This window comes from Eumetopias jubatus, unplaced genomic scaffold, assembly GCF_037043125.1.
Source record: "Eumetopias jubatus isolate StellerSeaLion01/CBP00866 unplaced genomic scaffold, mEumJub1_p1.0 scaffold_6, whole genome shotgun sequence".
NCBI lineage: Eukaryota > Metazoa > Chordata > Mammalia > Carnivora > Otariidae > Eumetopias > Eumetopias jubatus.
In genome coordinates, this window is record NW_028274812.1 from 23,399,379 (window position 1) to 23,426,641 (window position 27,263).

General features: G+C 38.0%; 1 protein-coding gene across 2 annotated transcripts in view; it reads right to left on the minus strand.

The window, feature by feature from the left end:
* Nucleotides 1-632: 632 nt before the first annotated feature.
* The window catches only part of ADGRG6 (adhesion G protein-coupled receptor G6), a 135,396-nt gene continuing 108,765 nt past the window's right edge, over nucleotides 633-27,263 (minus strand). For both annotated transcript variants that reach the window (XM_028121455.2, XM_028121454.2), the window contains 7 exons: nucleotides 25,818-25,945; nucleotides 24,412-24,680; nucleotides 23,150-23,246; nucleotides 20,792-21,075; nucleotides 9,312-9,413; nucleotides 8,538-8,690; nucleotides 633-3,446 (listed from right to left, as the gene is read on the minus strand). In XM_028121455.2, coding sequence (XP_027977256.1) covers nucleotides 3,268-3,446; nucleotides 8,538-8,690; nucleotides 9,312-9,413; nucleotides 20,792-21,075; nucleotides 23,150-23,246; nucleotides 24,412-24,680; nucleotides 25,818-25,945 — 1,212 coding nt within the window. In that variant the 3' untranslated portion in view covers nucleotides 633-3,267. The remainder of the gene's footprint in view (nucleotides 3,447-8,537; nucleotides 8,691-9,311; nucleotides 9,414-20,791; nucleotides 21,076-23,149; nucleotides 23,247-24,411; nucleotides 24,681-25,817; nucleotides 25,946-27,263) is intronic.

A 27,263-nucleotide genomic window follows, 5' to 3' on the forward strand; every position in this document is an offset into this window, starting at 1 on the left:
AACCACAGCAAAGGCATGTGGGGAGGTTCTGTTCGAATTATGCAAGGAAGCTGGCTAAATTTGGTCATTTTCTAAGCTTCCCACAATGAAAACAGCAACTATAAATGTGAGAAAACGTCTCAGGACATAACTCCATATTATAGTACTGATTTGGTTCCCTTTTTGAGATGCTGAAGATGTCATCAAAAAGGAGCCTACATTACTTATAATCTTCCATAGAGCTTGGCTTCACATCATTCATCTTAAGAAAATCCCAAAACTTCAAAATGCATTAATCCCCAGTGAGCTGGATCTTCGTAATATATTCATTCTTAGTGTTTTGGCAAAGTAGCACCATGTCACTAGCTTAATTGGTGGCAGGTTATTTTCCAGTTGTCAAATGATCTTTTCCTACTTAGGAGTCAGAAATAAAAATACTCACTCATAAAGGAACTGAATAATTTGGAACACGAACAACATAAGTATTTATTTGAAAAACATTTTCCATTTAAGTAAAATGGCAAATCAGTTATAGTAGGCTTCTTACTACTAATTCTAATTTGCACTCACAGTTATTTTTATTCATCATATTCAATGATATTACTACAGAAAACTATTTCACAAACTATTTAGGAAAAAATATATACAGTCTCTCCAATAGAAAGTTAATTAAAAAAACAAATCCAGGCAATATAAAGCTAAGATATGAAACAAGCTGGCATTTATAAACACAATAAATAAATATGTACAAAAGAGTCTGTGCCAACAATGGACAAAGAAAAGCTTCATAACGGCAGGGAACGATGATAAGAATACAAAGTATCTCAGGACACTAGACTAAGACTAACACAATGTAGTTAAAAAAAGAGGAAAAAGAAGAAGAAGAAGAAGAAGAAAAAAAACCCCAGGGAATCTGAATTGCTATTATTCTCAAGGTTAAGGTGAACTGAATTTTGGCTCCATAGCTAAATTCCTGCAATTCTTTTTTGAGGGAAACCAATGAAGGTGAGAAGCCCATGCTTGGAACTGGGGTAGAATTTGGCTCAGTCTTTTAAATCCATCTGCAAATGTTTTTATTCAGCTGTTGTTTCTTCATTTCTCCTTACCTGATTACTGGAAATTTCGAAAGTGGAGTTGACACTGTTGTCAGTGATAAAAAAAAGAAAATATTTTCCCAGGTCTGAATGAACAGGAGTAGAAATGAAGGCCATTTTGGAAGCTATCTCTTAAATACTATTAACTAAATATGAGTAGAAATCTTTGGGTAGAAATCTCACAGTAGAACGCTAATGAAATTCTCTCATGAATCTCTAAGGCTTGGGGGAAAGTATATGAAGATTCAGTAACGACTTAAGACTAATTTTCGTCTACATGTAACCTCTGCCAGAATAAGCAGCCTGTTAATAATACACCTATAGAAAAGGATTTGGCTCTACTGTAGCAAATCTTAATGACCTTGAGGTTTACTATCCTTTCCTACTATATACACTCCTCCCTTGTGAAAGTCAAGCGGGGTAACGCTCATGTCTCCCAGGCCTGGTCCAGGCTGCTGCAAAATGAAATGGCAATAAAAACCCACCATCATATTATCTTATCATCCATTTAAGTCTGGCAAATAGTTTATGACTGGAGATCAGCAAAAGGTGAGAGACCCCCCTGGATGCTGCATAGCCTGAGAGCTCTCCTAGGTCTCAGACTGAGAGCCACCTCCTTTTTGCACAGAGAGAAAGGCCCCCAGGTGCTCAGTTCTGGCTTCTGTCTTTAAGCAGACTGGCGCTTCCTTATCTTCTCATCATGTGGGCTAGTGTCTCCTAGAACCTGATGCTTCCCAGATAACCCAGAGCAAATGTAAAAGTACAACATGTATTGAGATCAATTTCTAAGGACCTAGATACAACTCCATCAATTAAGAATAATTTAAATGTCATCTCCAACACATTCACTAGGAAGCAGATCACTTAGGGTAGTTTGAAAATTAGGTAACCTGCTTAATATGCATGCCTTGTACGCAGAAACCTAATTTATTTATCTATCTTGCCAGACCTCCTCTGGCTCTTATAATCAGAGGACTGGTGTACAAATGGTTTTTAGACTAACAATTGCAGACCAACATGTTTATAAATTATTTTGACTATGACAAGTCACCCATATGTCTCAGTTTATATTCTTTGGAACAAAACACTTGAAAAGGAAGTAAGAGGCTTTCCAATTGTGCAAATGGAAATGTCTTAAAGTCCCTAGAGCAAGGACAGGACCATAGAATCTCAATGATTGTATTTTCTAAAAGGGAGAGACTATTATACAGTGTATATATAGTATGCCTGATGGAACTCCTCGTTCCTCCCATGAGTCTATGGGCTCAACAGATAGAAGAGGAACAAAACCAGAAGTCTAAGGGATTCATTCTTCAACAAGTAGTGGGAAGTCCACACTAATGGAATCTCAACATTACACTTTACTCAAATGTATGGGATTAAATTCTAATTAATGATGATGCTTAAACCTTGTGTCTTGAGTAGGATAAGTGAAATAGTAGAAATTTACAGGGCCTCATATTCACTGGGTCAAAATTTTAGAAATTCTTTCTCAAGCACATTAATGTTTTGAAGGTAAAACACTTGGTATAATAAGAACAAATTCCTTTCTAATCGTTGGGTCAGGCATTAAGCATTTTTTTGTATCTGTGGTTGAAAATTTATGGAAAGAGGAAATGTTATTGCATTCATAGAAACTGGCACTGAGAAGGAACTTGAGGGCATCCAAATAGTTGTGACTATTTTACACTATTTGTCCATTTGTCCACAAATGGACTATTTGTCCATTTTACTTTACTTTACTATCCATACGCTTTTTATTGTTGAGAAAGATGATGCAGCAAATGGCTATATCTAAAACCTAATAGTGGGGCGTGAATGAGCTCTAAGCTATGCTTGTCCCTCGCTCTGCCCCTCCTTTGTCCACTGACTTTAATGTCCCCCACTCTCCCTGAGTTCTGATTAGTCCAATCCAATTATATATTTTAAAAAATCATATCCCCTGTGGCTACTGGGACATGTTGCTCTCAGTACTAAAGTTTTAGTGATGATCAAAACTCCCCCATGGAAGAAATACACTGAAAAGACAGATTTTTTTATATTTCACAAAAGCCTTCTTAACAAAGTACATTCCTCATACACGTACACACAGTTATCTAGGTCACAGCACATTCACATGTGCTAGTCACGGTTTTCCCTGCTTGCAGAGCTTCATGTCTCCGTAGACAGATTCTTCCATTATATACTAAACACATTAAAATTTTGTGCTGTGGCTGAAGGTGTCTGACATGATAATATTTTTATAGAAGTTGTCTGAATGAGCATTGCAATAACCCTTGACCTTGTCAATGACCTGGTGGACAGGGATGATTGATGTTTGTTCTCCATCAGCATGGGTCAATTTTGACGAGGATTTGTCCACGAAAGCATTGTCTGCAAGAAATGATACCATAAATTAGACTGCGAGATGAGGTGACATGCCTAAGGGCCACCAAACTGGACACTATTTTGCACATTACAGAAGTACACAAAGGAAATGAAGGCCTGTTCTTTCTTAGGTTAGGTAATAGGCAGCACTAACATTTCATGCTTTTCATCTTCAAAGTGCATTCCTATGCATGAATGAATGTTAATTTGCCTTCTAGTAATGTATGTTGGAATTTGTTTCAAGAAATGTTCCTGTAAAGTGGCATTTTTCAAAGAGTCAGTGAATAGAATAATCAGAAAATTGCCACAAAAATATAATGTGGCAAGTAACTCAAAATAAGCAGAGACAGATTATATGGCAAATAAACTAAAAGTTGCCAAAACATCTATGAAAGAAATGTTTGATGTTTAAGATAGGATTTCAAAATAATACAGGGTGAGGGAAATGGGTAGGTGGCCATGAGTTGACAGGTACAAGGGGACTTATTACACTATCCTCTCTACTTTTTATGTATGTTTACCACTCTTCATAATAAAAATTTTTATAAAATATAATATAAAAGATGTTGGAGAACAAAGTGAATGAAAATAAACATGAAAGTGTATTTTGGACTCATTTTCCCATCTTTTTTAACTTATAAAATGATTGGAATACAGAAAAAGGCATCTTTTATTAATTATTTTTAAATTATAACAATTAAAATTATCAGAAGTATTTTAAGTCTGTGTTTTTATTATCTATGCTACATTCTCAGAATGATGTTATTGTTGATGGTAATAATATCAGAGCAACTGATGGTAATAAAGGACTGTTAAATACATTTCTGTTCTGAATTTCTCAATTTTATTTATTTTTAAGTTTTAATTTTAATTCCAGTTAATTAATACACAGTGTAATATTAGTTTCAGGTGTAAAATTTAGTGATTCAATGCTCAATATCATGTATTTAAGTATTATTTCCCTAGACCCAAAACCTTTCTAAAATTATTTCAGATAGTAGTCTGAAACTCACATCAGCCCTATTATCTTTACAAATATATACGACTGTCTTCATGTACCCTATGAATATCTTGTAAGTATCGACTCTCTTCCCCTTCCCAACACATTTTGGTGAAAAATCTTACCCTAAAATTAACCACAGGGATCTCACACCAATGAAGGAACAAATGTGACCTTCTACAAAGTATTCAGTTCCCTACATTGTATATTCTCTATTTACTGTGGAAGAGGCAAAAACTCTATCATGAAAAATTGCTTCTAGGAATCATGGCTCCAAATTTGGAATGTTCATTTCAGGCATTTTTATGTTTTGAGTAAGTTGCCCCCAGCATGTTGCATAACATGAAAAATCCATCAGTAATTGGTAAAAGCCATCATTGCTGTATCTGCTGTCTTTGGAAATGACTCAAACTGTTCAACTACTGTCTTCTGTTGAAGGAGACACTAAATAAAATGAAGGCTAAAAGAGGAAATGGTGTGTCCACCCCATACTGAAGGAAGAAAGAGAGAATAGATGGCTCATGGGAAGAATGGCAGACTGAAGCATGGCAGAAGGATTACATCTCAGGACTGGTGAGGAAAGCCTCAGGGAGTCATTTTAGAAAGTCCCCCTCCCCATTTAGCTCTCAGCAAGCTGACTGATTCTGTGCTTCCTTCAGTTCACATATTCACTAGCCATTGGTTTTCTATTGGGGATTTTTCTATTAATTTAAACATCAGTAACAAATAATTTGTGCTTGATGTTTTTAGAAAAACCATACATCCTCAGAGAAGCTTCAAGGATACACTCATTCTGCTTCATTGACAACTTCCAATGGCATGTGCCTTTGAGAGATTTTTGACCAGCTCCTTTCCAAATATGTGATCCAATTTTCTGGGACTTCATAGTCAATAAAGTAGAATTGTGAGCAAGGGCTGTATTTCAACATGTATGCTATTCCCAGTCCTCTGGTTAGACATTATATCATTAACAATAGAGATTTTGATTACAGCAGCAAGTTTGAAAACCAGGGGCTAGGGAAATGAACTATTATTTGACCTATGCTGAAATATCAAGCAGGTAAAAATCTTCAAAAAGCAGGCTTGGAATTGACAATTTCTCTATTATGACTTCTATGAATGTACCATGACATAGCCAGTAATTCATAAGAGGAGTGGAAAAGAATTTCACTCTTTTCTATAACAAACTTCTCAAGTACTGCTTTTTTTTTTTTTCCATTATTTTACCTGATATGTGACCCATTAACTCCAGAGCATGGTACATTTCCTAGAAGGAGCAGTTTGCAGACACCCCATGCAGAGAAGAACCAGCACAGCACACAACCATTTGAAATTTCAGAAATTCCAGCTCAATGCAGGAATGTCATTGTGCTAGCTGAGAAGTATTGTAAAGAACAAGCAATTTTGCTGGTGCGGCAAAAGTCTTAGTTTAATCCATGCAAATATCCTTTTATTACCTCGCAAAAAATTCATGCATTCAAAAAAGTAAGAAAAGTTTACCTGAATGATCCACTTTTGCTGAAGGAATGCTCTTAGAAGACATTATCTACACCATAAACATATGAATTTCTAGATCAATTCCAAGAAATAAACCAACTAGATATCCATGATGATATGCAATGACTTTTTGCATACTCCAAGGGACCGAAGTATACCAGCCGTCACACTGAGAACTGGCGAGGTAGCTAAAGGCCATTTGTACATCAGTTGATTGGAAACCATAAATTACTATGTCACAGAAGTAATGTCATATAGCTGACTTATGCTAGTTGACAAGAACTCACTTAACGCCAAGGGTTTTGTTATGGGAAACAGAAACACAATAATGCATTCCTTAAAAAAAAAAAAATACACAACACTTTGAAATAGCAAAGTTTTTCATTGGCACTTCCATTTTTGTATTTCCTTTTATCTTTTGGTCAGTTTTCCCCATGATCCCTAATATGCCTAAATATTTCATTAAGACTTCCAAAATGCCCGCTGTTCCAAATAATCTACTTTGTTATCTTCTTTCCCCTTTCGATAATGGCATTTTTCTGGCTAGCTATTCTCAGCTATGTTAAGAGGAAAACAATTTAGTTGGTCTAATCCCTATTCATTTACAACTGATGTATAATGCACTGTTTGCATTTTAGAAGGGCAGGCAAAATGAGTATTGTTTTATAAATGGGATTGTTTTAATTTCTCTTTCCGCCACTTCATTATTAGTGTATAGAAATGCAACAGATTCTAGTATATTAATTTTGTATCCTATAACTTTACTGAATTCATTTATCACTTCTAGTTGTCTTATGGTGGAGTCTTTAGGGTTTTCTAAATACAGTATCATGTCATCTGCAAATAGTGAACGTTTTACTTCTTCCTTACCAACGCAGATGCCTTTTCTTTTTCTTGTCTGATTGCTATGGCTAGGTCTTCCAAAACTATGTTGAATAAAAGTGGTGAGAGTAGACATCCTTGTCTTGTTCCTGATCTTAAAGAAAAAGCTCTCAATTTTCACCACTGAGTATGATGTTACCTGTGGGTTTTCTCATATATGACCTTTATTATGTTGAAGTATGTTCCCTCTAAAACCTACTTTGTTTATATCATGAATGAATGTTGTATCTTGTCAAATGCTTTTTCTGCCTCTATGAAGATGATCATATAAGTAACCAGTTTTATGGCTGATTAAATAAAGTGAAAAATTCATTCCTTATAAATAAAAGATATTTTGTGCCAGGGAACTAGGTAGAATAATCTATCTCAGACTATACACCTGTCAGAAATTTTCTTACACTGGTGTTTAAAGAAGGGATAACAGACCTCTTAATTTTAGGCAGAACTGTTTGTGTACAGGACTCGGAGGCTGCATCTTATAATGGAAGAGAGTCCACAGTTTTTATTTGATTCTTGTGAATGTCCTCTACTCCAAGAAATTTTTACAACTGCTATCCTAAGCTGCTCTAAATTTTCAGATCTTTAATTTTGTAATTAACAAACTCTCTAAACACTCAAACATTTTTCCATAGTGCTACCTTGAATCTCAGGCAGTGGCCATTCCAGTGGCAAGTTACAGACTGTGGTGTAAGCAGGGACATGTAAAACAATTCAATACATAATGGTCATTTGAAGTTCAAATGTTTGCAAAATGAACATTTACAGATATACACTTCCTATTTGCAGAAAGCCAAATATGAATCTCTTCAGTGTCATTCACCTCTGCTTATGTTTAATAACTAAACAAATTCAAAATTAAGTTATTTCCATTATCCTTTTAGAAGCATCTCTAATTAGGAAAGTGCTGGTGCTAAGTGTTGACAGCTGTTTGCTTGAAGTATAATTAGTATTTCAAAATAGCAATTCTGGTTTTTTCCTTTGAAGTTATTAAAAGATTGCAAATTTCCACACCATTCACTGGCTATCAAGTACTGCAAAAGAATCTTTATCTCCGCATTGTCTTCAGGATTGTTCATGCACATGCTCAGTGTCAGAACCTGTGGTCATTGCAAATATCATGACAATCCAGAAGATGAACAAAGACATGTTTCTCACCATCTTGTACCACTTTCCAAATATGATGCTCTCTATTTTATCATATTTAATCAGTGATTTAAAGAGCAATTGGCAATAACACTTTCAATGGTTAAGGACTTAAGTCTTAAATGTAATATATCCTGGATGGTGTTTCTACCTATTCCCATGTCAACTTGTCAATTAACTTTCACAATAAGTTATAAAACCTGAAATACGCAGTATTATGAATAATTGCAACTCAGTTTCTATATTTTTAAAATAAAAACATAACTTTTTAAATACCATATTTTTGAAAAGACAACAAAGGTTTGAATCAAATGAAGTTACAATAATATTCAGAGCTAATAATATTATGGCTATGTAGATTCAATTTTGGTTATAAAACTTAAAAAAAGAAAGACAAAACATTCACAAAAGTGCCGGATAAGGTCGGTCTTCAAATAGATTTTGATTTTCATAAATCTAACATAAACACCCTAAAGGGCACTGTTATCTATCAAGCTTCATGATATGCCAATTGTAATAAAAAGATGATGAGAAATGGACCAGAGAACATCTTTACCACCGTCAGAATGACTCACCAGTGTGGCTATTCCTCTTGAAGTAAGTGGTAGAGCTGGATTTGGATTTGGATGTAAGGTATGTTGAGTTGGACCCAATGGAGCTTGAGGACAAAGATTTTCCTAGATTATCAGAACTTTTCTTGATGATATTGGTAGCTGTCTTGCTCCAGTCTGAAAGAAATAACATCTCTCCATGAATGTGTTTTGGGGAGCATATGGTCTACTGTGAAGAATCAACACCACATTATTTAATTTATCCAAAGCATTCAATTCTGTATATGCTAGCAACGGCTCAGAGAAGAGACTGGCATATAAACTGAAGAAGTAAATTTCAAACTCTGACCTGTTGCACATATTGTTTAAAATCCTACTTCAATTTTGTAAGGGTGAGAGGTAATCACAGCCAAAAAAAGTAATACTATTCAAGTATTTTTTTTTATAACGAGAAAAATGTCTTTGCCTAAAAATGTGATTGAGGGCCTCAAAAACGTGGAAAGAAGCACATCGTATGGTGGGACCTCTGGATACCTGAGTTGTTAAATTAGACACAAAATCTTGGACAACTCACTTCACCTGGCTGGAATTCATGCTTCTCAGTGAGAAGGGTTAGACCCAGAGTCCTCAGACCGCTTGCAGTCCTAATATTCAAAGACTCCAACTAAGCGTCTTCATGTGCACCACCTTTACAATTCGCTACCATTGGGACTGGCTGCTCTGACAATGGAAGACCAGAGGAGGAAGGTTTTTGACTACTCTTAGGTATAAAAACCAATTACCAACATGCCACTTTACCTGAGTTGTCTGCTAACCGAAATCTACCACAGCAGAGATGCCGCCTCCACTGTTTCTGAACATTCTCCTTCATAGCACAGTGGAAAATAAATATAAATAAGCCTGGAACAAAAGAAAATATAAACATTTAAGCCAATAGACACATTTTTAAAGATAAATCTTGTGAAACACATGGATTCATTTTAAGTTTTTTTTTTTTTTTTAATGTCTGAGTCACTAAGGAACTAGAATAATTACACATATCTGATTCTGTCTTTGCCTGTTCTGTTCAGCAATTGTTATGACTTGGCCCAAAGGTTAAGCTGAAATGGGCAATTTTCAATTTAAGAGGCCTTTAATACTTCCCCTATGTTTGTTTTAAAATTCTGTGAAAGTATCACAAAAATCACAGAAAAAAAGAGAAAACTGAAAGTATCTATAAGCTCTGTTGCAGTTTGTGTATTCTAAGCTATTTTATGTGTACATATTATTGTAAATTTGGGCCATAGAAAAATAGTATTTTTGCACGTCAAAAATGGCCAAAAATCAGCAAATTCATCTGGCTCTACCTGGACTGTTTTAGTTTCTCAACATTTTTTAAAAAATTTTATTTATTTGAGCGAGAGAGCGAGTACCCGAGCGAGTGAGAGAGAGCACAACCATGAGGGGCAGAGGGAGAAGGGGAGAGAATTTCAAGCAGACTCTGTGCTGAGCGCAGAGCCCAACAAGGGGCTTGAACTCTCAACTCTGAGATCATGACCTGAGCCGAAACCAAGGGTTGGATGCTTAACCAACGATGCCACCCAGGTGCACCCTGCCTTTCTATATTTTCTATGGCTACACTCCAGTAGGTGCTCATTTTCTCCAGCCTTGTGCTATGAGTGCCATATGCTAATTTTTACATTTGTCCCCATTCGCTTCTCTTCCCGCCACCACCACCACTTACAGGACATCTTCATTGGCTGTATCTCTACTTAGCAGCATCTCAAACCCCTCATGTTCCAGATAGACACCCTCTTCATCACTACCCTCAAACCAACATCTCACCTCAAGCTCATTCCTGCCCAATACCATGTCAAAGGCTCTTCTTTCAAATCTTTCCATAACTGCTTCCTATCTGTCACTCAGGTGTTAGATCAACTGTTAACTCCTCAAAGAGGCCATAACCAACTGTTTATTTCATTTTACTTTTATGTTTTGGCTCTAGTCACACCCTTGCACACTAATCAGTACCTGATATCCTTGTATTCCTCATTTATTCATTTATTTGTTTGCTTGGTTGTCTTTTGCTAGTAGATCATAAGCTCCAAGAGCACAGGGATGTTTGTCACTCAATGCTGCACTGGCTGGCCGTGCCCAGAAGGATACCAGAAACTAAGCAGGAGCTCCATGAATGTTGAATGAATGACTAAGAAGCGTGATAACTGCTCATCTATTTACATGAGTTAACTGAATACTTATATGTACACTCTAATGTGTTAACTGGGTTTGGGGGTGGGGACGAGTAAGAGTAGAACACAAATTAAGGAGCCACAGAATATAATGAAAATATATTTAAGGCAAAAGTTTCTAAAAAGTATGCAACCTAGTTGCCAAAGTACTACCTTAGTGATATACCACAGTAACCAGAATACCTACATAAGGGAGGGTCTTTTAGAGGACATAGAGCTTAAAGTGAACCTGAAGAAAGCTTTGGGTAGGGAGGCAAAAGAAGTTCCCCAAAAGGGTAATCCATTCAGTGACTACTCAGCACTATTAAGCAGGAGGAACCCTTGTTTTAGGAGCTGGATATTCACACGCAAACAAGGTAGATGATCACTGCTTTCATGAGGCGATGGGTCTAGCATGGAAAGATGTAAAAGTAAAAAATATTATAGTACATTTAAGGGACATTAAGACTTTAAGACTTATCTGTTCTTTTCAAATATGGAGTACTCATCAAGAAAAGTGTAAATTACGTTGTAGCCTATACAACTGGAAAAGTGGGGAAAAGTATTGAGAGTACTCTCTTTTGATGTGTATAGTTAAACTTGGAAAATATGTCTATGGTTATTCTTGTATGTTTTTATGTTTCAATATCTTAACGCAAAATGGCCCAGAATTCTATTCCAGAATAAATTGCATTATGAACTATTAGAAAAGGAACATGCTGGATTGCTACAGGATGGGCCCTGATTTCAGTGAAGGACCCTGACTGATTCTCCTCCTCTGGGATTGACCTCTTTGATCATCAATGAGTGCCCGACACTCAGGAGGTGCTCTATAAATTCCTATTACTATCCTTGGTCACTGATTTCAATAGGTAGCTAGCCTATTAAAAAGTTCCTGGGAAATACAAATGCATTCATCTCTAAGAGGTATAAATAAAACATACAATGACCTAGGTGAAATAATACTGGTCATCGGTAATGTTACCAATTTATTCTTTTTATGATTACATCATCTATATATCTTTTATTTATTATTTTATTACTGATATTTTATTCTTAATAATTAGTAAAGGAAATACATCCTAGTGACCTAGTTATTTGTCCAAAATGATAACAGATTTCAATCATTCAGAAAACAAACGAACACACACATATACAGCTCATGAGGACCTGTGCTGTGGGCAGGAGGGTGGCAGCTCCATTGGGCAGGGGGAGCCAGAGAGAGGAGACCTGCTTGCAGACCTGCCTGGCTCAGGCATGACAAGTCTCAGAGTAGGGGGTAAGATTTTCTTCCACACCCCAAACCCTCAGAGTCAGCACCTGCAGGCTGACCCACCTTCCCAGGGAGTAGGGAGTAGACATCACTGGGTTCGGACCTCACCCTCACACTGACTGACTAAATCTGATTGCTCGTCAAAACCTTCCCACACCTACAACCCCAATTCCCTATGCCGTTTGCTGATACAGATAATCCCTTTAATAGGTAAACATACCTTTCAGTAGCACTGGTAGTGTGAGTAACCAAGATATATAAATAATTTGAATTGGTTAACAGAGTCTTTGAAGTTTCTACAAGGGGGTGGCAGTTTCTGAGGAAAGGGAGCAGGGGACATGAAAGCCTAAGGTCAACACAAGCCACAGATGAAGGGGGCTGCTGTTTGAGGGAACAGAGCCCCTGCCTTGGGTTTTTGTGAACTGGGGCAGAATTTGCAGGGTTTGTTCTTGGAGGTATTTTTGTCAGATAGCTGAAAACCCAGGTAACCATGTGTTCTTAAGCCACTGTTTCACAAAAATTATTAAATATTAGGGCTAGGAGAGATTACAAACTTCAATTAGAAACTTTCCTCCCCAGATGTCACTCAGTATAGGGCCTCACACTGAGCAAATGATTTCCTTTTAGTTCAGGGCAGAAGGTGAAAGTTGCCAGATGTTGCTTCCTTTGTGTTGCACTCAGCAATTTTTATGCATGTCCTATCTACTCGAGGAAAAAAAAAACTTTAGGGGTTATGTCTGGTGTCTTGAGGACACTGGGAGGGAACTAGTTCTTGGATTCACTTTGTCACCCTTGCTGGGATGCTAAGATGGGCATTACTTTGAGGATCTGATGCTGACCACAGTCACGAGGAGAAGGTTAAAGATAAAACTGACTTAATAAAACAATTTTTTAGATTGTGCAGTGCTGTTCTAAATTATAATTGCACAGCATTAGATGATATTGCCTATATTTAAGCATCTGCATGTGCCAGTAAATCTACAGGCATCCAGTAAGTTCAAGAGACGCTGGAATGTAAATTAGATTCAAAATCTGAACATCTCTTCTAAACTGCTGTGATTGCAGTCATTGAAATTGCCCCCCCCCACGAACTGCAATGCTATGAAACAAAATTAAATGATAGGCACGAGAAATTAGAATTCTTAGGAGTTAATATATTTTTAAATGCCAAGGTATTTAAAAATACCTGATTCTTTAGCCATGAGATACATTTCCATTTTAAATCAGAATAGGATACTCATAATATATTTTACTATTCATAGTAACTAGTCCTTTCCATGTGAATTAAATTAGTCTGGCAATAGATACTGTACCAAAATTCCCTACAGGACAAAACATCCCTTTTACAGTTCAGCTGTGGGAAATGTGGTAGGTATGCACATCTGGAAGAATGCACATACTCAGTATGCTGAGAAATTCTAAATACTTCAGGGAGGAGGAGGAGAAAATGCAGCAGGAGAGCCAAAGGAACTTGGAGGCCAAAGTGAAAAAACAGAGGGCTACTCCCTCTTCAGTTTTGAAGGGTTTTTTTTTTTCTTTCTCATCTATTTATAGGTCTTGGTGCCAGAAGCAGAACTAAAATCATAAAACTTTAGAGTTCTACACTGACATCCAAGGGAATCTGTTTGATTTCTCATCCCCATCTCTGCTCTCTTTCTAGCAAATGTTTTCCCTTTGAGAATCTTCCTATCAACCACATGGCACCTCAAAGAGTATTTCCATACCACCTGGAAAAATATGCTCTTCTAGCTTTCTGGAAAGGGCTTTCCGCTGTGACCAGGGACCAGGATAATTGGCCTTTACTATTTCATACAGACTTACAGCTTTATTTAACTGACCAGGGAGTAGAGAACATTGCTCATAAAAGTTAGAAGCTGAAATGGGTGAAAAGACTGAATCAGAATTGAAATCTTTACTTCATCCTGACAGGCTAGTGCTAGTTCCATGAAACCTTTATCATCTCACAAAACACAGCTCATGAATTGTGAATTTTAGCCTGAAAGACCACCACTCTAATGAATCCAAGCCAAAGTTCCTGAGCAATAGTTTCTTTGACCTGATAACAGCTTCGATTCTTTATTTTACCTTCATGAACCCAGATTCTATGCTGGAACAAGCATAAAACAGACAGATTCCTAACCCCTCCTCTACCTGTCCATCCCCCTCACCCTTGCTTTCCTTTTACCACACCATCTTTCACTAACCAGAGGGACCTGCTCCCTTAAAAAACAAAAATTTAGACCAATATGCAAATTCAAGATGTTTACTTTTCCATAAACTGCAATGTTCTTATTTAAAATAAGTGACATTTTCAATTTTGATGGCAGATGGTGTTCCAAGTATGTGGGATGGTGGGTCTGCTCAGGGGCACTGCCAGGGAAGAAAAGGTAATGAACTCCACCTCCTCAAATCCTCCCTGGGAAGCACATTACAGGCCAAGCTTGGGTCAGCAAATACAGCGAAGAGACACCTACGAGAGTGACCTAAACGTGGAGTGAGCAATATTCTGAAAATTCGTCATCAAAAAGTAGATTTGGTTTTTGATACCTAGTCCTTTCACGGACCTGGGAATGCCTTCAAGCAGCATGTCTGGGGGGGGAAAAAAAAAAGCTTCCCTCTAAGTATTGGTGCTATGTTTGCTGTAGATTTTATGAGCTGTGTTTAACCTTGGTCTTTATAAAAGCTATTTATGTATTTAGAAAAAAAATTCTAAGCCTCAATATTTTGGCTAGGGATTTGGCTCATGCATGGGACTCATTCTCTTTGGTTGATTCTGGCAAAGATTTGGGGCTTTCTGGGGCAGATGTAAAATGAGCAGCCAAAGGGATGTTCTCAGATCTTTAGCCTTATTATCAAAAGTTAAAAAAAAGATGCCAAGGAACAATTTCCCTTGGATATAAAAATGAAAGCGGGACAGTAAAATTCAGGACAGCACATACTGTCATTCTTTCTGGGCTCCAAAAGGTCACTTTTTAGAAGCCTGGCTGGAGGGGAAAACAACAAAACAACAAAACAACAACAACAAACCAACAACAACAAAACCCGAAATCAAAACCCAAACCTTGCGTCCTCAACTCTCAATGAGTGCTTTACTGACAAAAGGCCACTGACACTTCCAGCAAGATTGTCATCAACAAATTCCGACAACTGGCCTCAACTTTTTCTTATTCTGGTTAATAAAAGATCCAGAAACAGAGTTAGGGGCAAGATTGTAGATTAGCTATAGATAAGTTCAGGGATGCAGGGTAGAGTCAGAGTAGGTAGTAATGATGAGTGAATGGTGATCTTAATCAGGTGCACGGGCATAAGCGGTTCTGGAGTTTTGATGGGAAAATCAATCAAGAATTAATCAAATCACATATGTGGGCAAAAAAGGATGCATACTCTAGATAACTGACTTTTTCTTTTTTTTTTTTTTTTAAGTAGGGTCCACACCCAGGGTGGAACCCAATGCGGGGCTTGAACTCACAACCCCGAGATCAAGACCTGGGCTGAGATAAAAGTTGGCCTCTTAACCGACTGAGCCACCCAGGAGCCCCAAGAGAACTGATTTCTGACAAAAATGGTCTCGATTACCTCTCAGCTTCCTAGCAAGCCTGAGTCCAGGTCTCTGAATGGCTCATATATTCTGTTGTCACAGACACAGCCAGATGGGTTTATGGTGCTCTGTGGAACCTCTTGAATCCTCCTTTCATACTACCAAGATGCCCTTTAGAAAATTATTTCTCTGTGGCACAAAATGCCCTGCCAAAAGATGAGTAATTTATTTCCTTGCAGTGTGTGACATCTCAGCCAACATGACATCGTTTCAGATGTTAGGGTTTAAAGGTGGTTCATGTCTTTACACCTTGGCACCAATGCCCTATGTTGCATATGTGATTATGACATAGCTTAGCTGTCAGGAGGCCCCTAACCCTTAACTTGACTTAATTTTCTTACTTTACCAATAAGATTAAAATAATAATAAATATATTTCCTTAAATTATTTTTTTTCTGAGTAAGGGTAAGAATAAATTAGCATTTATTCATTAAGCATATAATTACTAACAGTCTTTTCAATGGATACAGATACTCACTTCCTAGAACCTTTGAAACAAAAAATTGAAGGGCAGTAATTTATTTTTCTTATGCTTTATTCCCCAATAATGTATTTTTCTATTTTCATATATGCTATATTGTAAATATTACACTGTCAGATTCAGACTGATCTTGGGGGAATCATTAACTCCTCTGAGCTTGTTTATTCATCTATAAAATGCAGAAAATACCCTCTTTCTTGGGTACCTTCTTTCTGCGCTTGCTTTAAGAATTACATCTAATCATGGATGTTGTGTGTAAGCTTTTTATAAGCCACAATGCACTGTGCAAATATAAATTATTTCTGTTGCTCTGGGTATATCTTAATGTTATCAAATTAATGGCAAACATTATCTCTGAGTAGAGTGATAATAACCTTCTGTGTTCACCATGGCATCTTCTATTTTCAGAACCATATGCTACATCTTATTATGTTGTCATAAATATGTACAGAAGATGGGCTGATTGTGCCTGAGACGATTAGTCAATATTATTTCACATGCCTGGAGAAGGAAATTTGAAGACCAACTTCTTGCTATGGGACTAGACTTCAGATCTTGATAAACTTGTCAGGAGTGTTACACTTCCCTATATGTTGAAAAAGCCTAATCTAATTGATAGCGTCAAATGCTTTTGTATAGTTAATGAAGAAAATATACAGCCTGAATACTGTTTATGACTTTTATAATGAGCAACTCTGTGCACGTACTGCATCTCAGAGCAGTAATCTATTCTACAAGCACATCGGTATTGCCAAAGGCTAGAGGAGCCCTAGAGGACTCTGGCCACGATCTTCTCAACAATCAGGGAATTGCCTTTTACTTCTTTAAAATGAGTTACACTGTATTTCCTGAAGTGTAGGCTAATGTTCCCAGGCACCTGAATTATGATACACTTTTGTCAAACATCTGTTCCCTTTTAGATAGCAATGTGTATGCCATGCCATTTTCTCAAGTTGTATTCTTTAGAAAAAATTAAAATTTCTAATATAGCGATCTGCCAGTTTCATCCTGGGAAAGCAACAAAGATAACAAAAGCAGGTAGATATGTAATACCACCATGGCAAGAGAAGATATATTTATCTTTTCATCTTACAAGAAAAAAAAGTCAGTGGATTGATTAAAATATAACTTGTTGAAGTGAAGAAGGTAAAATAATAATAAAACAAAACAATATACTGTGGAAAATTAGAAAACAATAAACTTAGGTTCAGGCTTGATTCAATTCATGATTTCATTTGCTTATTCAAGTAGGGAGAATTTATTACAAGCCACACAGATTATCATAATTTTCTGAATTCAATTAGCACTATTTTTGGCAATTAAGGTGTATGGTTGTAAATGTCCATAAAAATTAAAAATACATATATGAATAACAAAGATATATATTAAAACTGAACATTAAGATAAAAATATTTTAAAAGTATGTACAAAATTTTAGTATGTAGGCTATGCAAATTTATGTAAGTACCCATATAATTATACATGTGTATGTGTGTTTGAACACACTCATCACATCCATTCTTACTTCTAAGAATCCTGAAAGATAAAATGGATTTTTCACATGTTTCAACCAAAGTTTTGAAGACAGACACAAAAACGAAAATGAAAAGAAAGCTGTTGGTAGAGGCCACTCGGGTGATATAGATGTCCTGGCCTCCCTGCCGACCCATGGTGAACACCTGACCTTCTCGGAGGCTCCACCTCTATAATACTAAAGGGTGACTTGTGGGATTCAAAATGAAGACGCCGCTCAGCTCCAAGCTAAATCTGAGATTAAAATTTGTTTGGCATAGACTTAGTTTTTAGAATATTGTATCACATCCTAGACCTTCAGCCACTGCTAAGTCTAATAATCACAGGCTTCAATTAGCTATGGCATGGCATTAAGCAAGACCGCTCACCCTAACCACTCTAGAAAAATAAGAGTTTACTTTAATGAAACTCAACACCAGTGATGAGTGTTTTGTGGCAGCATAGTTCCAAACTTTCTCTTGACTCTTTTCATATATCCCCAGCCCCTCCAGCCCCACCACAGTCTAACATACTGCCCTGCCTTGTCTCACCTGGGCCACGGGAATAGCCTCTACCTCCCTGTTCTCCCTACGGACATTATGGAGCAGCTCGAATCGCTTCTCCACATTACGTCCAACTTCGTCTTTATAAAATACACATCTGATCATGTCATTCCACAGGCCTAGAAAATTTCAAAGACTTCCCACGGCTCTTGGCAAGATCAAAACACAGGGCCTTCTAGTCCAGCCCCAGCCTCCCTTTTGTGCAGGCCCACCACTCTGTCACTGTATGGCTCTTTCTTGGTTCTCCGGTTATATGAGTTTTTGTTTTAATTCCTGGGGCATACGATATAATCACCAACGATAGCAGGGTTTTTTTTGTGTACAGAGTGTCCTCCACTTGAAATCGTCTCTTCTCTGTTCCTACCCCCACCTTCACCTCGTTCATCCCTACTGATCCTTCAGCTTCCAGCTTAGGCACCGTGACTCCTGTTATGTGCTCTCCACACCACCAGCTATATTTCGTAGAGTGACTATCTGATTAATGTCAGTCTCTCTTGCTAGAACATAAACTCCATGAGACAAAGGGATTGTGTGAAGTTTTTTTTTTTTTTGCTGGAATAAAAAAAATATGAGAAAGAATAAAAAAGACAATGTAGTTTGCCTAAATCCTCCCTGAGTTTATTTTGCCTAGGTACTACCTGCAGTTCACTGAATTGTTTCTTTAGACGGTCTAGATTCTACATGCATCTTTTAAAAAAGCATATACTTTCAACAACAGCCAACACCCTCTTGGAAGTTTCAGAAAATGACTCAAATAAGAACCATTAAGTGACTTTCTATAGCATCTTGACAAGTTTCTGCACAAGCTCAGCCAGTAAGCAATTGTTGGTGGACTCATCTGCTCGGTATCACTGTATTTTAATTTAAATTTCCTTTTCAGGAAGTGTTTTTAATGTCACTGGATATGCAGAAATCTGTTCTGAATTTATATAATTTAACATCAGTCTTAAAAGTTAGCGATTTATGAAGAACTGTGACTGGATGATGGTTTAGAACATTTTTCCCTCCTGACAGGAGACCGATGCTGGGAAAAATAAAACATCCCAATTCTCATTAATGGAAACAGAGCTGAACAGACAACTGTAGCTGTTGAAGCCTACTGAAAGTGCCAGGAAATTCTAAAAGCAAAAACAAGGTTGGGATGGCAGATTAATGTGCCTGAAATATAAAACCATGGAATTTCTAATGTTAACGGACATTTTGGTCAGTATTTATCTAGGCAATTTTATGTTGTATATTATAGAAGAGATTAAATAGACAAATGCTCACTTTACAAAGCTAGATATGAAGGTGCATTCATACGCCACCTATCCAGTTTCCAACTTTTGGAGGCACCCTTGAGGCTTATAATTCTATATACTAAAAATAATGAGCCCACATATTTCCTCTGTTATGGAAGAGTGAACCTAAATAAAATTTGCTGAACTAATTAATGCCTATTTATGCCAGAAGAGTCTCAGGTTGGATTTCGGCCATCTCAAAAACCCCTCTCTTTCTTCATCCAGCAATCCATTTATTCATTTAACAATCATTGAGCATCTACTTCATTATTTATTTATTTATTTTTGCAGGAGCTCGTGAGCTGGTGGGAAAACTAGGAGGTAAGGCAAAGCAGATATGTACAATATAAACAGGAAACACTCCCCTGCAGATAAATACCAACTTCTCTTAGAATGCACCTGTAGGGAAGCAGTTGCCCAGGCATCTCCTTTGGTGAGTAATACAAACCTGCATCCCACCACCCCATCCACCCTAGCTCAGATTTAGTCTGCTTTAGTCAGCTCTCCTTTCCCCACACGCTTACAATTGCATGGCCAGGAGCTTCAGGTAAGCCTGCAGGAATACCCTACTCAAAACAATTCCAAGCTTTGTCCCCTCATTCCGTTGTTGTGTGGGCCTCATGGTGCTTCTGAACATTGGGGAACTTTATCAACAACCCAAGGTATATCCGATGTCTTAAAGAATGTCGTTCAGCTTTTGAAAAACATAATTTATATTAAGTTTAAATGTTAAATTGATCATAGAGTATACTCAGGTATGTATTATGGAATCAGAAGCACGACAGAAAGCTCCTCAAAGGAAGCCTTCGATTTTTGTACAAAGCAGACCATTGGCAAATGTTGGTTAAATTGTTGAACTAATTGCTGTATATCTCATGAGAAAACAAGCCTTTCTGAACTAGAGTATTGGTATTTATTTGAAATCCAAGGGGCCAAGGACTCTAAGAGAATTGTTCCATCCCTGCATAGATTCTAAAAATTCTTCTGGCCAAGAATGTTACATCCACATAGGATACTAAGGAAAACTGTGACGAAGGTAAAAGTTGTCTGTGCCTCCCTTTAAACTTCCCATTGGGTACCGCCCTGCCCCATATTTAGTCATAAAACAATGTAGATTTATTGAGCACCTACTACCTGCCAGGCCCTCTTCTAAGTGTTGGGGATACCCATCACTGAAAACAAACTGACATCTTACCTCGTCTCTCTATTCGAGATTCTTTTAATGAGTACCCTGTACCTGGAACTCTGTGTATTACTTGGAACAGTGACGTAGACATTTTGCATGGCACCTACCCCTAAGTGAAGCTGTTCACACCCATGATACAACAGGAAAGCAGAAATTACAAAGGTACCACTTATCTTACCTTGTAATGAATTGAAGATGGAGAAGAGGTACATAAAAGGGATGTTTAAGGGTCCCCAGGCAAAGAAAGCAAAACCCCATGTCATGCCCAGCAGAAATGTCAGGCTGACCACACTGCGCAAGTTCCTTAAAACCTCTTCACGCAGGGTCCGGTTGCTTCTCTTGCCATTCCTCCCACAGATTTGCACCATTACCACGATGAACATGGCAACATTCAGGAAAAACATGACTCCAAAATACCCAGCGCAGGTCACATAAAATACGACTGGATCCTGAATCCAACAGCTTAATGAAGAAGAAACCAGAAAGAAAAAGAGATTTATTACCATGTCCTGTTTACCGAAGACTTCTCCTGGCTTAGTTTGGGTTTCTGCAGATTTCACAACTGGACCTTTCTCAAAGCCTTTAGACAGTCACTTCATTTTCCTGGGCCTCAGTTTCTTTTCTGATGTTTACACAGTTTTTTTTTTTTTTTGGTTTGTTTTGGATGGCCATCATCTTAATATCGAGTTATTTAAGTCAACAGTTAAAAAGAAAACAAGGTGGCTTCTTGAATTCTGACTTGGCATGAAGACACTTGTGGTTGGCTCACCCGAAACCATGTCTCGCCCCCTTTTCTCTTATGTGACTGCACTCCAGAGAATGGGAAATTTAAGTACTTGTTTTCTCAATCTCTTTTGCATTTAAGGGGCAGCCACGTGGACACTGTTCCACGAAATGATATGGAAGCAAAATCTGCTAGGGGATTTTTGGGAGAGGCCCTTATTTGTTCTTTCTGCTTCCACCATGAAAGCAAGCTCTGGAGCTGCAGTAACCACCTTTTATCTTTGAGAGAAAGGCCAGGATCACTGCAGAGTTGCTGGTCCTGACATTTTCAGCCATAAAACCAATGGCAGTAGCCGCCTACTTCCGTATCTCTTGTTATGTGAGAAGAGTAAATTCCTACTTAAGACACATGTAATCATGAATTCCATTACTGCTGCAAAATAACTCCTAGTAATATAATTGACCTAGTTGAGGCAAGACTTTATTATAGAACTGTGATATTCCTATAGTGACGCTCCTCATGAATAGTTAGAAAGCGTACACCAATTACAACATCTTTACAAGGTGAGGAAGGACATACTTCATATTCAGAATTATATACCCACACAAACACATATATCAGAAAATAGATTAAAGTAATTTAAAAATTGTACCATGTGTAAAGTGTTCTATGAGTAAAGTCCACACACCACAATTTGCAGATGCCCCAGTGCCTAATTAATACTATGTGAGTTCTTAGGTACCTCAAAAATTGGATAAATTATTTAAAGCTATTAAATTTATCTAAAAAGTCTCGTGAAAATGGTTATCATTCTAGGTTATGTATTCCACACTAGAACATGACAGCCACAAAGGCAGAAGCTGTCTTGAACATCTTTGAATCCCAGAACCTACCATGATTCCTGGCATATCATAAATGATCAGCAAATGAGACTGTTGATGGTGCAGCAATTTACTAACTGTATTATAAAGTCCTGTGAGAGTTGACTAACATACTTGTAAAATTCCCTTATTTGGGACTGATGCACTGACTTCTACTTTTAATGTATCTTATTATAACAATCCCCAAAACGACGCTGCTTGTCTCTGGAGCTAATATTCCTTTACATTTGGAAGTCCCTTAGAATCCCAAGTTTCCTGACCTAGCTCTTTTATTTTCTACTAGTTCTTGTGGGGTTTTTTGAGTGCTGTTTTGGAACTATAAGAGAAGGGAAGTCCATGAGGGAATGGGACCCAGGTCGGACATGGACTAGATATGAAAATGTTCTCCATCCATGAAACGTGCACAGATATGTGATCTCACGGGTCTCATCTCAGGAGTAAGCTCTGTATGCATTCAATAATTCATTCAATCAACAAATATTTATTGAGTACCTATTATGGGCTAGAAAAGATATGAGAGAACTGCCAAAGGTGAACAATATCCAGATCTTGGCCTCTATGATCCCACAGCCAAATACAAATACTGATTTAATTTTCTTGAAGATGTGTGTGGGCTTCAGGAGGGGGAGTATTATGGAATTCCTTCAAGCAGGACGGGTCTTCTGAGCCGAGAGGACCCTATCCCAGACCTTCTCTGCAGTCCGCCAGGTGACAGAGCGCAGGTTAACGTGGGGAAGCAGCTCAAGCAGTCCGGGCGCCCAGCTGAATTCAGCTGTGGAGCAGCAAAGACCTCAGCGAAGGAATGGAAGCACATTTTCAACCTTCCAAACTAAGAGGCTCACTACTGGCCTGGAAACTATGCACCACACTCTAGGAAGCAAAGGATATACACTCATCACAAACAAATTTCCAACAAGTTGTTATTACTTACAATTCATCACCTTGTTCTTTTCCATAACTTTCTTTTCCGTAGACCTCATTTTGGTTTCTGCTTGCCAGAACAATGGACACGACTAAGGCTGGCAGACCTGTTACAGAAAGACCATGACATAAGCACATGGAGCATCTGGAACTGCTTTATAAGACTGATAAAGACAAGGGGAAAAAAAAGAGAGAGAGAGAAAGAAAACCCTCCACATCACAGAATTTGTTTTAGAACTGGCAATTTGCTTAAAAGCAACAATACAATCCCCTCTTTGGTGTGGAACATCCAACTCTAACTGGCAACACTTAAAACCCATTCTTAAATGACAGATATTTAAATATTGTGTTTGCTTACTGTTACTCATTACACACCCAGAACCTGGTTTATTCTGAATCCAGAAGCAAATGTGCTTCATTAATGACAACTGCCATTCTGCCAGGGTTTGGGCAGTGAGAGAACTGCAGTTTATTTGGCCCCTTTCTATGGAAAGAAAAGTCTTCGGAAACAGTGGGGGAGAAACCATGGGGCCATGAAGTTTTTACAATCTCCTCTTTTCAGAGAGTCAATAAAATATTTTCGTATATATTTCACTGGGGAAGACCACAGCACCCTAATTCCTTGGAGGATGATTTTAGTGCCAAACACCTTGGAAATGTCCCATACATCTATATTGCCATCTGCAAAAAAAAAAAAAAACAAGCTCTACATGCTTGCTCCAATATGAAGCCAGATAAAGAAAGGAGCCTATTTAGGAGATTCCAAACGGGCTAAGGCTACCCTCCATGTTTGGCTGAGGAATCATGTTAAGAAGTTCAAGGCAAGAATTTTGTCAGTATTCTGGTTGCACACACACAAAAAACCTTCTCTCTCTGGATCCAAGACATGCGCATGTCTACAGGGGGTGAGGACCACGAGGAGCCTGAGTGGCCCTTTCTATTTTGAAACATAATGGAAATGCACCACGGTCTGTCAACTGCTTCTTCAGACTTGGGTGGCCTGGCTCTGGTCACCGGAAATAAGTTTGCGGTGACTCAGGAGGCTAGGGCTTTTTCCTTTACTCCTGAATTTAGTAAGGATAGCTGAATAGATTTAAAAAATACCATTCCGAGGAAGCCCCTGCCTTGGGATGTGTACATCTCATCCGCATCATTCACAGTTTTGAAGTTTCTTTCGGTAGCACTAAAATCTTTCAGAATAGGATTTTCCTATGAGAGACGGGAGATTTCCCTGACAGTGAAAACAAAACCAAAACTGTTTAGGAGGCTTACCCCAGCCAATGATGCAGAATTTCAGTATATATCTGCGAATGTAAGTGTTAAATACTTTAACCAGGGCAATGTACATGTGAATTGCTTCTAGCCCCATCCAGGTGAAGGTTGCAATGAGGAAGAAATGGAGGAGGACAGCAATGGCTGTGCAAAGACCCTCCACGTGAAACGAGGTGATCCAGCCATCCAAGAGGAAGAGGAGGTTCAGGAACAGCAGGGCTGTACTCAAGTTCATCAGGATTTTGGAGGGATAGTCCCTTCGCAATTTCCTGAAAAGGGGAAAAAAGAAAGAGGAGAGGAATACCGTAAATTAATCTTTTAAGCACAGGCAGTAAATTCACATGGCTCCACTAAGAGGAGATTTGTGTTTAATTAGGAGTTTTTAAAGATTTTATGAGTACTCGGCAAATTATAAAGTTTTTTTAAATTTTCTTAAAGATTTTATTTATTTATTTGAGAGAGAGAGAGAGAGAGAGAGAGAGCATGTACAAGCAGGGAGGGGGCAGTGGGAGAGGGAGCAGAGAGCCTGACACGGGGCTCGATCCCAGGACCCCGGGATCCTGACCTGAGCCAAAGGCAGATGCTTAACCTACTGAGCCACCCAGGTGCCCCTAAAGTTTTTTTTAATATTAATTTGATTTCAAAACCGTTTCCAATTGTTTATCAAATTTCCAATTAGTTTCAATGGATTTTTTTTAATCCAGGAAAAATACTAGTTATAAAAATGAAATTTTTGTTAATAAAAAACAATTTCCCTAAAATTTTCTGAAGTTTCTTTTTAATGAGGTAAGGATCCTTTAAAAAAAAAAGTCCTGTTGGGGTGCCTGAGTGGCTTAGTTGGTTGAGCATCTGCCTCTGTTTCAGATCATGATCTGGGGTCCTGGCATAGAGCCCTGCCTGCAGGGTTCCTGCTCAGCAGGGAGTCTGCTTCTCTCTTTCCCTCTTTCCCTCTGATCCTTCCCCTCTCTCCCCTGCTCATGCTCTGGGGCGAGCTCTCTCTCTTTCTCTGATTGAATAAATAATTAATGAATAAATAAATGAATGAAGGACTAAATAAAAAATCTTTATAGAAAAAGGGTTCCTGTTCAGGACTAATTTTATAAGATCTGTGAAGTAAATATTTTCATATTTACCGTGCAAAAAGCACTTTATACAATTTTTATTTATATGTTAATCATCTCTTACAGGTTGAAATACATTTTATCCATAGACATACAATAATTATAAATTAAGATTCTATAGCGAGAAAATTTATATTGCATGATATATGTTATGAGAAACCTGAACATTAAAGTTGAACCACTCTACACAATTTGAAAAGTAAGTATTTTTAAAAGCAAAGGCAATTTTCTCATTCACATTTTGGGACAGTTGGCACTAGGTTTTGATGGATAAAAAATACTTACTCAAAAGCAACATATGTAAGGAGAGTTGCTGCTGAAAAGATAGCAGATATCCCACACCCAATATAGGTGATGAAGGTGAGAACTTTGGTGTTTCTTGCATCTATCTGTGAGGCAGTTCCTTGAAGGTCCTACATAAATCATGGGAAGCAGCTGTTAAGAATCTCTCTTTTCACGGGACCGGTGTTTTATTAGAAAGTTCACTGCTAGCACTTACAATCTTAGCTTAATCTGAGGGGCTAAAAACAACAGTGCGAATCAATATGGAAGCTTCCATTTATTGTACTATTGCAGATCATTCCATGAAGCAAAAGTGTAGCATTATTGAGAGAGTTGCATGTTGTTTTCCATCATTACCTGATAATCCAAACTCTTTGCCCACCAGAATAGCCTGAAGAGCAAAACCACTCCCCCCACAAGTAACTGGGGAGAAGGTCACTGCCTTGCATAATAAATGATCAGACCCATTGCTAACATTTGCAGGGCTAGGGACAGAAGTACAAATAGAGGACACCATGGCCAAATGTGAGCCCTCAGGCAAGCCTTGTCTTCTTTGTCCAGCAGGGAGGGGCTCAGCCAGTGGACAGCCAAAGACTGGTGCCTATGAGCTTAGTGCTGAGGATCTTAACTATGGTCATTTCAAAGCTTGGCATGTATTGGGTTGGGTGGTCTTTATTTTTTTTATAAATGAGAAGCCATTATGGATTTTTAGATTATAGGGGTTTTGTTTGTTTGTTTGTTTGTTTTAATCCCTGTTGACCTGAGAAGGTACCATGTAAAGTGTTAGGGGTTGTGGAATGGAAAGAAGTAAACACTTTCTAGCATATTAACATGAAGCATTAATTTCACTGTGCAGAGGCAGACTTGTAAAGTCTGGGCCTGGGAGGGAAATCTTTCTTCCCTTCCTTAAATAGGGAATTGGGTTAGGGATAAATCTTGAGTTAAGACCATCCACTCAATCCTGGTTGGAGAAGAAAAGACACCTCCATTATGCAGATGTTCAAAAATGGAGTCTTCTTGGAGAAAGGCCATATTCTAAAGGGGATATCTGGTTTAAAATTTTAGGTCTTAGATTATGAAAAAGAAAGTTTGCTTTATAAGCTTTTCATTTTATATGTTAATTCTCTTTAATTTTCATCAACATGTCAATAAAATTTGTTACTCACATACAAAGCCTCCAGTAGGTGGTGTTTGCTTGTGAGTATATGTGTGTGAAATGATGACAGGAGATTCAGTCTGTGGTTTGGCTGAGGCAGTAAGAAACAGGTAACAGCACTTCTGTGGCTGCCAGGAATGCCCAGTGATTGAATTCAGCAGACACAGGGGCTCTGGGGCAGAAGGTACTCAGCCTACCCTTCTCTCCCAGGACTCCCTCCAGACACTAGAAGGACCTGGGACTCCCCTGGCACATGGGATGGGGTTCAAGTCAGGGCCAGTGGACTCACAGAT